Genomic DNA, 13,120 nt, shown 5'->3' on the forward strand with positions numbered 1-13,120 from the left:
AGGCATTACCACGTATACACACTGAGAGTAATGACCTGTTTACCACGTATACACACTGAGAGTAATGACCTGTTTACCACGTATACACACTGAGAGTAATGACCTGTTTACCACGTATACACACTGAGAGCAATGACCTGTTTACCACGTATATATACACACTGAGAGCAATGACCTGTTTACCACGTATATATACACACTGAGAGCAATGACCTGTTTACCACGTATATATACACACTGAGAGCAATGACCTGTTTACCACGTATATATACACACTGAGAGCAATGACCTGTTTACCACGTATATATACACACTGAGAGCAATGACCTGTTTACCACGTATATACACACTGAGAGCAATGACCTGTTTACCACGTATATACACACTGAGAGCAATGACCTGTTTACCACGTATATACACACTGAGAGCAATGACCTGTTTACCACGTATATACACACTGAGAGCAATGACCTGTTTACCACGTATATACACACTGAGAGCAATGATCTGTTTACCACGTATATACACACTGAGAGCAATGATCTGTTTACCACGTATATACACACTGAGAGCAATGATCTGTTTACCACGTATATACACACTGAGAGCAATGATCTGTTTACCACGTATATACACACTGAGAATAATGACTTGTTTACTACGTATATACACACTGAGAATAATGACTTGTTTACCACGTATACACACTGAGAGTAATGACCTGTTGGTTTTATTGTTATAAATGTTTCTCCACAAAGCCATGCAGGCTACATTGTTGTGAAACTAGCACTTCTGCTTCTGTAGGTCCTACATAAATTGGTTTTGTTGTTATAAATATTTCTCCACAAAGCCATGTGAAACTAACACTTCTGCATCTGTAGGTCCTACATAAATTTGTTTTGTTGTTATAAATATTTCTCCACAAAGCCATGTGAAACTAACACTTCTGCTTCTGTATGTCCTACATAAATTGGTTTTGTTGTTATAAATATTTCTCCACAAAGCCATGCAGGCTACATTGTTGTCCTCTTCCATTAAGAGCTGCAGCACTGATGGCTCGTACGGGTCCAGTAGTGACTTTGGAAGTAGCGAAGCAAGCAGTGTTTTACCATGGTCTCGCAGCTTTACTGACCCAGCAGTCTCCTCTCTTACCCAAAGGTAAGAATTAAAGAGGAAAGATAATTGACTTACAGTATACAAACATGAGGTTCACATAAAGAATTAGATAATATTGTTTAATGTATATATATACGTACAGACTTTTAGTAAATAATTTAAAACTCCTCTCACAAGCTAGCAGAACCAAACTTTGCAAATGGACTTGATTGCTAGGGGTGAATTTTTTTTTGGACATGGAACCATCGTTGGTAACCATGCACAACTGGGGATAATGGAGATGCTTGAATGGTGCACTGGGCTTCTGTGAATGATGGGGAGGAGGGGGGGGGTGTGGACCCTGCAGCAGAATGTGGGAATATTTTTGGTAAAAGAGTAGCTTAATGAATTTCTTTGAATAAATGTTTGTAGTTTCAGTTTATAAATGTTTTGTATTTTTTCAAAAACTAACAGCTTTATTAAAAGTTCTTGTTTTTTTACCATATTTAACGTTCAGGATATATATTAAAATAAAAAAACTGGAAGAATAACTCCTGGTGATTTAAAAACAAAACTGGAAATTGAAAATGAAGAAGAAATGAGTTAAGTCTTTTATGTTTTACAATAAAGATACTTTTTTTTTTGCAAGATTGTGCATTTAAGTAGATATTTACTTCATGCTGAAACAGTTGTGATTAAGGCTTGCATACTAAACATATTATAAATGATGTCATTAATAACTAATTTTGTTTTTTTATGTTTCTTGTTTTTTGGAGATGAGTTTGTTAAGTATGATATAATTTGAAATATACAGGCAGAACACTTCCTGGTTCTCGATACTTGAGTGAGCGAGACATTCCGAGTCGAGTACAATGTGAACGAGCTCCTGAACTTTACAAAAATCCTCCACCTCTTGGTATTCATAACAGCACAAGTGTTCCTTCTCTAGCAAGTTAGTATAGTCTTCCATGAAAGTTCCGTACAGTTTACAGATTAATATATAGATCTGTTTGAACTTTTGTAAACCCTTTAAGGTAATACTTAAAAATTATTTTTTTAAATGCTTTCTTTTTGGAGTTAATCCCAGAATACTGTTCTTTGTATGCGAGTGGAATTGATTTTATTTCATTTGTTTTGCTGTTCAACATTTCATCTGTGGAAATAAAACTGCCCAACAAACAACATCAACCAAACATTTTCCTTTTTCTTGTAAGAGAAATGAACAATGTAATCAGGTATTTACCTATAAGACATTCTTCTGGATTGTTTAGTCAGAAAAACAAGCTGTGAATACAGACGTACAGAATTAAGTAACTTATTTAATTACCAATGTATTTTATTCCTCAGTTCTTTAATCATTTCACCGCACAATTAATTTTCAGGCTGATTCTCAAAAAGTGTTAATTATCCACATAGAAATACCTTCTATTGGTAATTTCAAAGCCTCTATCACATATCAGAATATAAGAGAATGTATACTATAATTCCTGAAAGTCACTGATAAGTATAACAAATGTAACACATAAGTAACTCCCCTATAAAGCAATAAAATCGGCTCCAAAACACAGAGTTAAAGCATGCGTCATCACGTAGTCAATCTACTGAAGCATATAAATATCCAGGTTTTACGGCGTAGAACACAGATGGCAGCAAGCACGCAGGTTTGGCAATCGTTTCAAGTATAGGGGGGGATGTCACAGTAGAGAGAAACTTTCTTTGGTAGCCATGGGGTAAATCCGAATTTCACAGTCACTGGGTATAAATGTTTATTCGGATATATCCGAACTATGCAGCAAAAGGGTTAAGTAAACTAAGGATCCTGCATTCTCTGAAGAAGCTTGATTTGTTGCTTTTGGTACAATTATTTCCATAACAGGGTTTGCATTTGTGAAACTGAAATTGTTTGATTGAAAATATAAGAATAAAATAATTAGTTAAAAGAAATTTAATAATTAATATTTTATCCTTTTTTTATATTTTTCTTAGCTGCTCCTGTAAAGTTGTGCTACTGTTACATTATAAAACTATTATTATTATTAGTTTTGTTACAGTTATCTTTATCTGATTCCAAAATGTGATTTTGAAAAATTTCGTTAAGAGTTAAAATATATGCTTGTAAAGGTTTAACTTTAGGAATTAATAGGCACATGTTGTGTAACAGTGGAATATATTAGTACTTTATTTGTATGTATATGAATAGCTACTGATTTAATTCTTATGATATTTCTTTGTAAGTTCCACTTTTGTTTCTTTCAGCTGGTCAGTTTCCTGCAGAAACGCTCAAACAGTCATCCACAGGTAATTTATCATCGCAAGCTGTCCACTATGGACCCTCGTCATTCAACTCTTCCATGCTTAAAAACACGGAGTATGGGAGTTTGAGTCAGGAGACCAAACCAGTTGTTAGCCAGAAGCATGGTGATGCCCCCACAGAACGTGGGCCTCCCCCTTACACCCTTCTTATTCATCCCACTTACCAGAATCACTTGGAGCAACAACAGCCTCGAGTTCCTGAAGAACACCATTACCAGAACTCCATTGTGTATCAACAACAGCCTCCTCCAGCACGGTCAGTGTCAACTGAGATTTTATCTGTTTGAAGTGAAGAGACAGTCAGAATTGTTTTTGAGGGTTATGTGCTGATAAATTTTATTTAACAACAGTTGCAGTAATTATCACAATGCATGTAATTACTAGTAACACAAAGCCTATGTTAAACAGCACTGTCAAACTATATTTTAAGCTATTTTATGAACTTTAGAAATCACACTGTTCTGAAGTAATGACTTTTAACACAGTTTGATATTCTAAAGAAATATGAGTAGCAGGTAATTGTAAGGAATAATTTCCATTGAATATTTGCTTCATAACAGCTGAAATCCTGAAAAAAATGACTACCTCATCAAACAATCGGGTGGCCGTAAATGTTACTCCTCGGTAGCAGAACTTTTGATTTTTTTTTAAGTTGTTAAATACTTTTCATTAGCTGCAGACTTACACATCACACAGTTATCAAACATTGACATTTGTCAGCTAAATATAAATTAAATTACTTCATACTTCGTTGTTGTATCTGTTAAAAGATTTATGTAAATAACGAACTGTCTGTGTATTGTATTAAATATCTCAAAAAGTAAGAGTGGCGTACTGAAACGGCACGTTTTTCGCAGGCCGCCTCCTCAACGAGTGCATCCACCTCAAGTTCATCACGGCTCCTACTCTTCCCTTCATCATTCAGAGCAAAGACAGCAAGTCCCACAATTTCCTGTCGATCATAATCGGCCGCTGTCAACCCTAGTGTCGTCCAGGGAGCAAGAGCAGTATACTAATTCCATCAACTTTCAACAGGTGCTGCCACCTACTTCATCTCATGGGCAACAGTACAGAATTGACCACCTAAATGAACTTAAGGACTCGAGGTGATCAGTTTTTCTCATAACATTGTTTGAACTAATTTAATACTTTTTGTTTACAAAGGAGTTAATGCGTTTTTTTATTTATTTGTTGTGATACAGTTAGACATTAAATTAAATATATATTTTACACAGTTTAACTCAATGCCTTCAAGTTTAACATTTGAAGCTAATTTCTTTTGTATTTAGTGTTATTTGGAATGCGTTTGCAAACAGATAAGAAAAAATTATGGAGTTTAATATTCTTTTGTAGGAGGAATGGACCATATGATGAATTCAATCCACAAGGTGAACCTCGTCAAGTCACGTATGAAGGAAAAGGTTTTCCGGGAAATTACAAGGTCATTCTTCCTAGCCAATCATATCCAGTGGAAGTTAGACATCAAGATCTTCGAGACCAGGCAAAGATGGAAGAAATACAGGAAGAGGTACGACGCCAAGAGGAATGGGGAATGCAGGGACCTAATAATATGTCTACTCATATGATAAGATCAAGACCACAACAGCATTTTGTTAGCCAACCTGTTAACCAATATGATAGTTTTCGTCCTCAAGGACAACAACCCCAACCAGCCCCATATACTCAGTATCGAATGAACCAAGTTTTTCCACCAAACAGAGCACAGAAGCCTATTATGCATGGAAGAGAAACAATAATCGATAATACTTTGTCGCAACCTTCACTTCAACCACACTTTCAATATGGAGCTACAGAAACCTTGAATTCTAAGTATCAGATACAAGCCAACAAGGTTTGTGAACTAGAATTTCAACAAACGGGAATTCGTCACGGACAACCCGAGTCATATAAGTAAGTAAGATATCCAAAAAATGTCATTAAAGACTGAGTATAAAAACTACAGGCGTAAAAGTTATATATAAAATTTTAGAGATGAAATAACTCATTAAATTAACAAGTTTTGTAAAAGACGTGTTTGTTTATATAGACCAGTTTTAGTAATTAGAAATCCTTTTAAAATCATGATGGTATAGGCATGTAACAACTTGTTTGGTCAGTTGTTTAATAAATATACAAATTAATTTGTCTGATTGGTCAGTCTGGTCAACAAGACCCATTCTGAAGAAACATCCAGTCAACATCCACCCTTACGGGATAAAGAACATAACAGGATTACTTGGGATCAAGAAGCAAAGGAAAGCGTAAGATTAATTTATTTTATATTTTTGGAATCCTAATTTTAACTGAGTTTGGGTTTTTAGGGTTAATTTAATGACATTTCAGTCTTTAATAGTTTTGCTTAGTATCGTTCTCAGGGTTGTCATTAGCTTTTTTTTTTTTCAGATAGGTTGTGGAACTGTTAAAAATTATAATAAAAGCTGTAATAAAAATGAAGAAAACAGGAAAGGTGAAAACATAATGGAGTGAAAAATATTGTTGTCTTTGTTGAAATCAAACTGAACGAGTACAGTTTGCCATCTGGTCTTTGCTCAAACAATTTGTTTTCCACACGATCTTCATCCAATCAATTTTTTTGTTTCTGTTTTGACAATTGAATCCCTGCTCAGTTGGATAATCAATATTACTTGATCAAGAATTTCAAACTTAGGCTTAGGGAAAATGTTGATGTAACTGGCGATCATGATCTTACTCTTGGTGAAATGTACTTATGATTACACAGGCCTGCAAACTTAAACTTCATAAAAATTGTTTTGGTTTTGATAACACATTTTCTATAATTCACCTACACAAGTTTCGAAAATATTCTTTTTTTTGTCAAAACTACTTGTTGTGGTCTCTTTTTTTATGTATTGCATTATGATGTTTTGTGAAAAATCTGTATATAATGGAGAAAAATGGATATCTTTTTCGAATTCAGCGTACAGGAATTACCGTAGAACATATAAAAAATATCGCCAGTAAAACCATTGCAGGCCTGTGTTATTATCCAGTCAGGTTTTTCCAAATCTATCTTAAATATATATATATATATTGACACCAACCATGTAGGAAACTGTTTCTTTACTTACCGATATATTGGTGTTATTACGTTGGCAGCTGGAAACCTACCTTTTAAAGAATCCAATAAATAGCTCCACAAAGTTTTTATTCTTCACAACTTCAGCATCAACATCCCTGAAATGACCATCAACAGTAATATTTCCTGATTAAAAATGCTCTTTTGCCATTGGGTTTTGTAGTAAATACTCTAGGCTTCCAGTTATATGATTCCACCATTGGCTGGATTGTTGGTTGATAAATAGACAATTGGGAAAAACATCCACAATCAAGTATATTGTGGTGAAAAGTGATGGTTTTACTAAGCCTTGCCCTTGCTGTGTTATTGACTTTTCTAACTGAAAGTTTCGATGTTTCCAATGAAACTGCCTATGTTTAAACCATGAATTTCTATTAGATGTATTTGGGAATGTTCGATATTGTTTTGCTGTACATAGTTCAGAAGAGATGTGTGAAGCTTGTTTGGTTTTGTTGTCAGTGAATGTTAGATAAATAGTCAGAACCAAAACATTATTTCTTTCAGGATACAATGGAGAGATTGGGGAACTTGGAGCAAATGCATGGGATGCAAAGTGACTTGGAACTTGCTAAACAGCAAAGAATGAACTGGGAAAAGAATCAATTGCTAAAACAACAGCAACAGTTACATCAGCAACAGCAGTTACAAAAGCAACAGCAGCTCCACCAACAACGACAACAGCAACTACAGCATCAGCAGCTACCAGAACAACATCAATTACAACATTTACCACAGCAGCTACACCAACAACGACAACAGCAACTACAGCATCAGCAGCTACCAGAACATCATCAATTACAACATTTACCGCAGCAGCTACAGATTCAGCGAGTACAACAACAGCATCAACAGCTACCACAACATCAACAATTACAACAACAGCAGCTACCACAACATCAACAGTTACAACAACAGCATCAGCAGCTACCACAACATCAACAATTACAACAACAGCATCAGCAGCTACCACAACATCAACAGTTACAACAACAGACTAGGGCTAGACTACCCCCTCGGGACCAGTGGACAATGTTTCATCATGAACAATATCAGTATCAAATTGAGGTACAGTGAATAATTTTCATTACCATTTCACTGTCAAATGATAAGACCTTTATTTATCAAAAGAAATCTTAATGCCTTATCACCCAGAACTTTTCAAATAATTGAATTTGATTGGTCAAGAAAAGCCGCCAAAAATGATGTTATTATTTTACTAACTCAAACTACATCATCATGTGACTGGTGATGTGGACGTACATTTTTGAAATGCTTTTAAATTAAAATTCATCACCATGTGTCTGGTGATGTGGACGTATATTTTCGAAATGCTTTTAAATTAAAATTATTTATTTTTGGTATTGAGCTGTAAAAACTAAGAACACAGCTGTTTTTATTTCTATCTAGTAAAGTTTAAACCTTTGCTTATTTTAGGGACTAACTTGATAAGCCCACTATTTCTATGCCCAAGAATTGTGTGGGCATACTTTGATAAGTGTTTTACAATATGTGTCCTCTAGCATATGGTGTGTTGTCTTTCTTCAGGAAAACTGACAATAAATCAATAAAATGTAAGTTTTTGATATTGTATTCAACTTACCTTGCTTCCTGGGATTAAAAAATGCATTGTTGTGAACAGATTGATATATTTTATACAGTTGGTTTGTTTAAGATAAGTTGAAAACGTTCATCTTTTTTTTATAAATGCTAAAAATGAGATGGGGAGGGGATGAGCTGTTTTTGCTGTACGTCATATGCAACAATTTTCTGAAGTTTAGTTATGCCACATACTCGACTTTGTAATTCTGCAAAATTTTATGAGAACACTGGAAGTCTGTAATGTGGTTAGCTGGCATTACACACTTTCTGATAACTACAAAGAATTTGTCATTGTTTTGTCACAGCTTTAAAAAATAAAACTTATTCTTTTGTATATTATAGTTTGTATATCTGATGGAGTGGAGTATTTCTAAGTTTAAACAAAAATGTAATTTCTTTTATGTTTACATTGATACTGAAATCTCCGTTTAATTAATAATATAAAACAGATTATTATTACAAGTTCACAATAATCATTTAAATAACCTAAAATTGAATTTGTATAGCATCTGTTTAATTATGAAAAAAAAAATCCAGTCCGTTACTTTTCTGATTTTTCACTTGCTTGGTCTGATCCGTTTGTTTCCTAGGATCAAGTAGAAAGACTATCCAACCTGCAGCTAGAGGAGATGAACAGAATCCCAAAATTTGAAATGGTTAAGGAGCCAGAGACGCAACTCTTACAAGAAGCTTGTCAAAAGCAGGCACGTATCTTTGTTTGAATAATCATCTAGATTTTTCTTAATTTTGATACCCACCAACTGAAAAGGTTTGGAGGATGACGACGTCCGTCCATTTGTACATCCCTACTTTCTGCAGGATAACTAGATTTCAAAAAAATAGATTTTAATAAAATTTTGGGGGTTAAAGGTCACTATTTGTTTCTTGTTTCTGCACATACTGTAGATATGAATACACCAAAACAGACAAACAAACAAAGCGAATGGTCCAGGTGGGGATCAGCCATTCAATAAATGCTTGTTTTTTCATTTTTCTTCTATATTTTGAATATGGGTTACTAATAGTGTTGTAACAAAACCTTGTGTGTTACTTTGCTCATGGAAAACAGTTTATAGAGTTCTGAAACTGAAATACAGAGGTGCTGTAGATTAAAATTAAATATTAAACAGCTATATTTCTTAAATTTGGGACCACATGAGGCCGAGGAGTTAGCATGTTAGGCTGCAGATCAGGAGGTCCAGGGTTCAAACCATGATACGCACTTCACTTTTGGATTTGGAGCTGTTATAACCATGACAGTCAATCTTGCTGTTCTGATAAGAGTATCCAACTGAGTGGTGGTTGGGGGGATGACTACTTGACCTTTGACCTGGCCACTACAAGTAGTGCCATTCAGATTGAGAATACCAAACTCTTAATTTTATAAAATTTTATTTAGTAAACACAAACACACATCAAGAAAGTATGATTTCCTATTGAAGTATACAAGTATACTTAACCCTACAAGTTCAGTGATTGATTGAACTTAAGGTTTTTGAAGTGTGGTTTGAGTAGATGTTCATTGAAAGTGACTAATATATCAATATTCAGGAAAGATTTTTAAATCAAAGATATGACAACATTTTTGTAATATTTCGTTTTTAATAATTTTTAACGAGAAGCTTAATAAATGCTTTATGGTACCACTGAAACAACTTATTGAGTAAAGGCATCTATTGTAAGTGGTTAAGAAATACAAGAAAGTCGTATATTTTTAATGTGAATGTAGTTTTGTGACGTAAAATGTATTTTTTTTTCACCCAGCATGAACGGAATAACAGAATGAACCACCAACCATCTGATGTTCCGATTCAAGGTTGCATCCCTCCCACCGTATCAATTACAGAAGACCAAAACTCTTCTCAGAGGTTTCAGTCCCCTATTTCTTCAGGGGCCATGACATTAGAACAACAAGGGGTTATTTTGGAGGAGAATCATCATCTGCCTACTAGCTATTCATCAGGACACCTATCGTCGGAGAGGCAGTCGTCTTTTGAAGAAATTAGCCAGTTTCCAAATAGCAATATACAACAAGTCACTGAAGCAAAAAATCGCATTATTCCACACGCACCCAAAAAGGTATCTTTCCAAGAGCCTACCATTATTACGGAACATTTGGAATCAAACGATAGTGAATTCAACATTGATCAAGCTCAACCATCTCCTTCCGATTCATACACGTTAGATGATATTGATGAAGAGCTTATACAATCGCAATCCCAGCAGCCTCGATATGAATGTGGAATCACTCCTGGTGTTATTGGGGCTCAGGAGGTCTATCGAGATCCCAGACAGAGGATCCAGGCTCAAAGAAGTCGCCAGCAACAAGCTCAACCAGCGAAACCAGAGAAACTCAGTTTTCAGCAAAAGATGAAAATGTTTGCTGTGAGTGAAGGACAGATGGAGCCACCCAAAGAAAGAGTTCAAAGCTCTAAAGCAGAGAGAGAAATAGAAGAAAACATACAGGGAAAAGAATCAACATGTTAGATTCCCTTTTTTGTATAAGCATAAGCTGGTGTGAGTAACTTGTGTAAAGGTTTCCTTGTTGTCATTTTTAAGAGAATTATTTGTGCATTTTTAAAAGTGTGACCAGTCCTTTATACATTTTTTTTTCATAATGTCTGTGCTGAGTATTTTGAATCACTTTTTTTTTCAGATCTATTAGTTATTGATGAGAGATTTCAAGTTACCTTTGTCATTCTAACTTTGGCTTGAATAACACTAACTCGTAAACGACTAAACGATTCTTTTTTTTTATATTTTGTGAATATAAGTGATAAATATAATGCTACAGATTGTGTATTACAAAGATCAGGATATATTATTTTTTTATTCATATTATATAGCGGCTTCTTCTTCTTCTTTTGTATAATCGTTTAAGGTTTATATTTTAGTGGAACGTATTTTTATTGCGTAATGAATATTTTAACACAAAGCGGAAGTGATATCTTAGACAATCTTTTACTAGATGAACAGTCGTGTATTATCCAGGGCTTTAATTACGTTTTTATGATTGTATTTTGTACAATAAGAGTATCCATAGCTTAGCAATTCCAATTTTGCTTGTGTATGAAACTAATTGCTGAGTAATGTTTTTCCTATGAAATACAACGATATACAAAAACTGTACATCACCATTATTTTTTTAAGGCCTGTCCTTACTGTTGATTGACACGTGTCACAACAGGATCACTTATACTGTCCTCACAGTTGATTGACACGTGTCACAACAGGAACACTCCTACTGTCCTTACAGTTGATTGACACGTGTCACAACAGGAACACTCCTACTGTCCTTACAGTTGATTGACACGTGTCACAACAGGAACACTCCTACTGTCCTACAGTTGATTGACACGTGTCACAACAGGAACACTCCTACTGTCCTTACAGTTGATTGACACGTGTCACAACAGGAACACTCCTACTGTCCTTATAGTTGATTGACATGTGTCACAAGAAGATTACTCATACTGTCCTTACAGTTGATTGACACGTGTCACAACAGGAACACTCTTACTGGCCTTACAGTTGATTGACACGTGTCACAACAAGATCACTCCTTTAGTTTAATGACATCCCTGATCAATTATTAGAACACAATAAAAGCAGAGAATTAGTGAAATATAACCATGTCCTAAAAGATATCAAGGACGGGGATTGGAAATATGGTGATTCTGCACTGGTTAATATCGTACTGGTTTACAAGATAAGAAAAATTTTCATTACTTCAGCCATCTTTCCTATTAAGAATTGTTGCGTTTCAAGTTTTGCAATACAAAGAAGCTGGTCATCATTGTAAGAAAGCTGGTCATCATTGTAAGAGGAAATTGGAGGACATGAAAATGTACAGAAGCATAACGTGTATTCTAATGTATATATATATAGTGTGAACTTACATTTATTTGTGCCTATTAGGATGTTTTTATGAAGTAAAGACGAGCTGTTAATAAAGAAAATAGTATAATTTATGTAACCTTTGGATATTATCATGTTGTGTAATGTTTATCCAATCGCTTGGGTAATAAAGAAGCAAAGGAAATTTGTTAACGGGATAAAATCTAGATAAATATGATCCAAAGTATTAATAGTAATGGTAACAAATTATTTAATTGTTGCCTTGAATATAAGTTATTTTGACTTCTTGCAGACCAAAGATGTATGCTGTATATATATAATATATATATATATAACAAAGTGTTAAACCTAACGGCGCTGTGCATGTATCTACATTAATAAATGCTTTTTTTTTTGTCATCGACCTTTGAGTAAACTTCAAGTCAGGTTTTGTGATTAGAAGAATTTTACGTTAATATCATTTTTCTTAATAAAAACTGTATAGTTAAAACTGATTAATGAAGCTTGTAAACTTAAGGATATTTTCGAAAGTGTGCTAGTCGTTCGGAAGAGCTATTTGTATTCGACATAATAAATGGATACTCATACTTAATTTTTTTGTAGTATTTATAATTTCTGACCATGATGAAACTTGGTAGTTTGATAACAGTGACAATTTTCTCGAACTTAATATTTGTCATCTTGCAACACGACATTTTTACTGTAACTACAACAATTTTGGAGGTGAAATATTTCATGAGATCCTTTAGCCCTAAATTAACAACGGATCCATCCCATCGGCTTAAAAAAAAATTTAGCTATTTACTCAAATTACTTGTGCATTTATGATTTTGGTGGTGATAGGGCCCATAGCAACAACCACACAAAAAATAAAAAAAAAACATTGCAATTAATTCCATTACTTACTGCTTCGTTTGTCAGTTATTTGCGTGGCCAAGTGTTTAGCGTGACCGAACTGTGGATCTGAGGATTAATTTTCGTATCACGTTCCAGCAAAAATGCGCTCTGCACTTTGAGTCCGATGGTGTGCTTTAGATCTTTCACGCCCGGATTGACGCATTCCGTCTCGAGAGCAAAACCGCACCAATGAGTTTAAAATGTGTGTATAATCTTGTTTTATCATATTATACTTCATTTGAATAATGATGTAGCGATATC

The 13,120-nt window shown here is 34.5% G+C and overlaps 1 protein-coding gene across 4 annotated transcripts in view; it reads left to right on the plus strand.

Annotated features, from left to right (window-relative positions):
* LOC106468910 (afadin-like) overlaps window positions 1–12,554 on the plus strand; it is a 49,498-nt gene extending 36,944 nt beyond the window's left edge. Inside the window, exons 21-30 of one of the 4 annotated variants that reach the window (XM_022397313.1) lie at window positions 1,040–1,158; window positions 1,910–2,047; window positions 3,352–3,664; window positions 4,266–4,514; window positions 4,762–5,319; window positions 5,567–5,669; window positions 7,010–7,375; window positions 7,409–7,570; window positions 8,695–8,808; window positions 9,869–12,554. In XM_022397313.1, the coding sequence (XP_022253021.1) occupies window positions 1,040–1,158; window positions 1,910–2,047; window positions 3,352–3,664; window positions 4,266–4,514; window positions 4,762–5,319; window positions 5,567–5,669; window positions 7,010–7,375; window positions 7,409–7,570; window positions 8,695–8,808; window positions 9,869–10,591 (2,845 nt within the window). In that variant the 3' untranslated portion in view covers window positions 10,592–12,554. Of the gene's footprint in view, window positions 1–1,039; window positions 1,159–1,909; window positions 2,048–3,351; window positions 3,665–4,265; window positions 4,515–4,761; window positions 5,320–5,566; window positions 5,670–7,009; window positions 7,571–8,694; window positions 8,809–9,868 lie in introns of all 4 variants that reach the window. The other 3 variants (XM_022397314.1, XM_022397315.1, XM_013929362.2) reach the window with 3 other exon arrangements.
* The last annotated feature ends 566 nt before the right edge of the window (window positions 12,555–13,120 follow it).

Source organism: Limulus polyphemus, unplaced genomic scaffold (genome assembly GCF_000517525.1).
Source record: "Limulus polyphemus unplaced genomic scaffold, Limulus_polyphemus-2.1.2 Scaffold3215, whole genome shotgun sequence".
In the NCBI taxonomy this organism is placed as follows: Eukaryota; Metazoa; Arthropoda; class Merostomata; order Xiphosura; family Limulidae; genus Limulus; species Limulus polyphemus.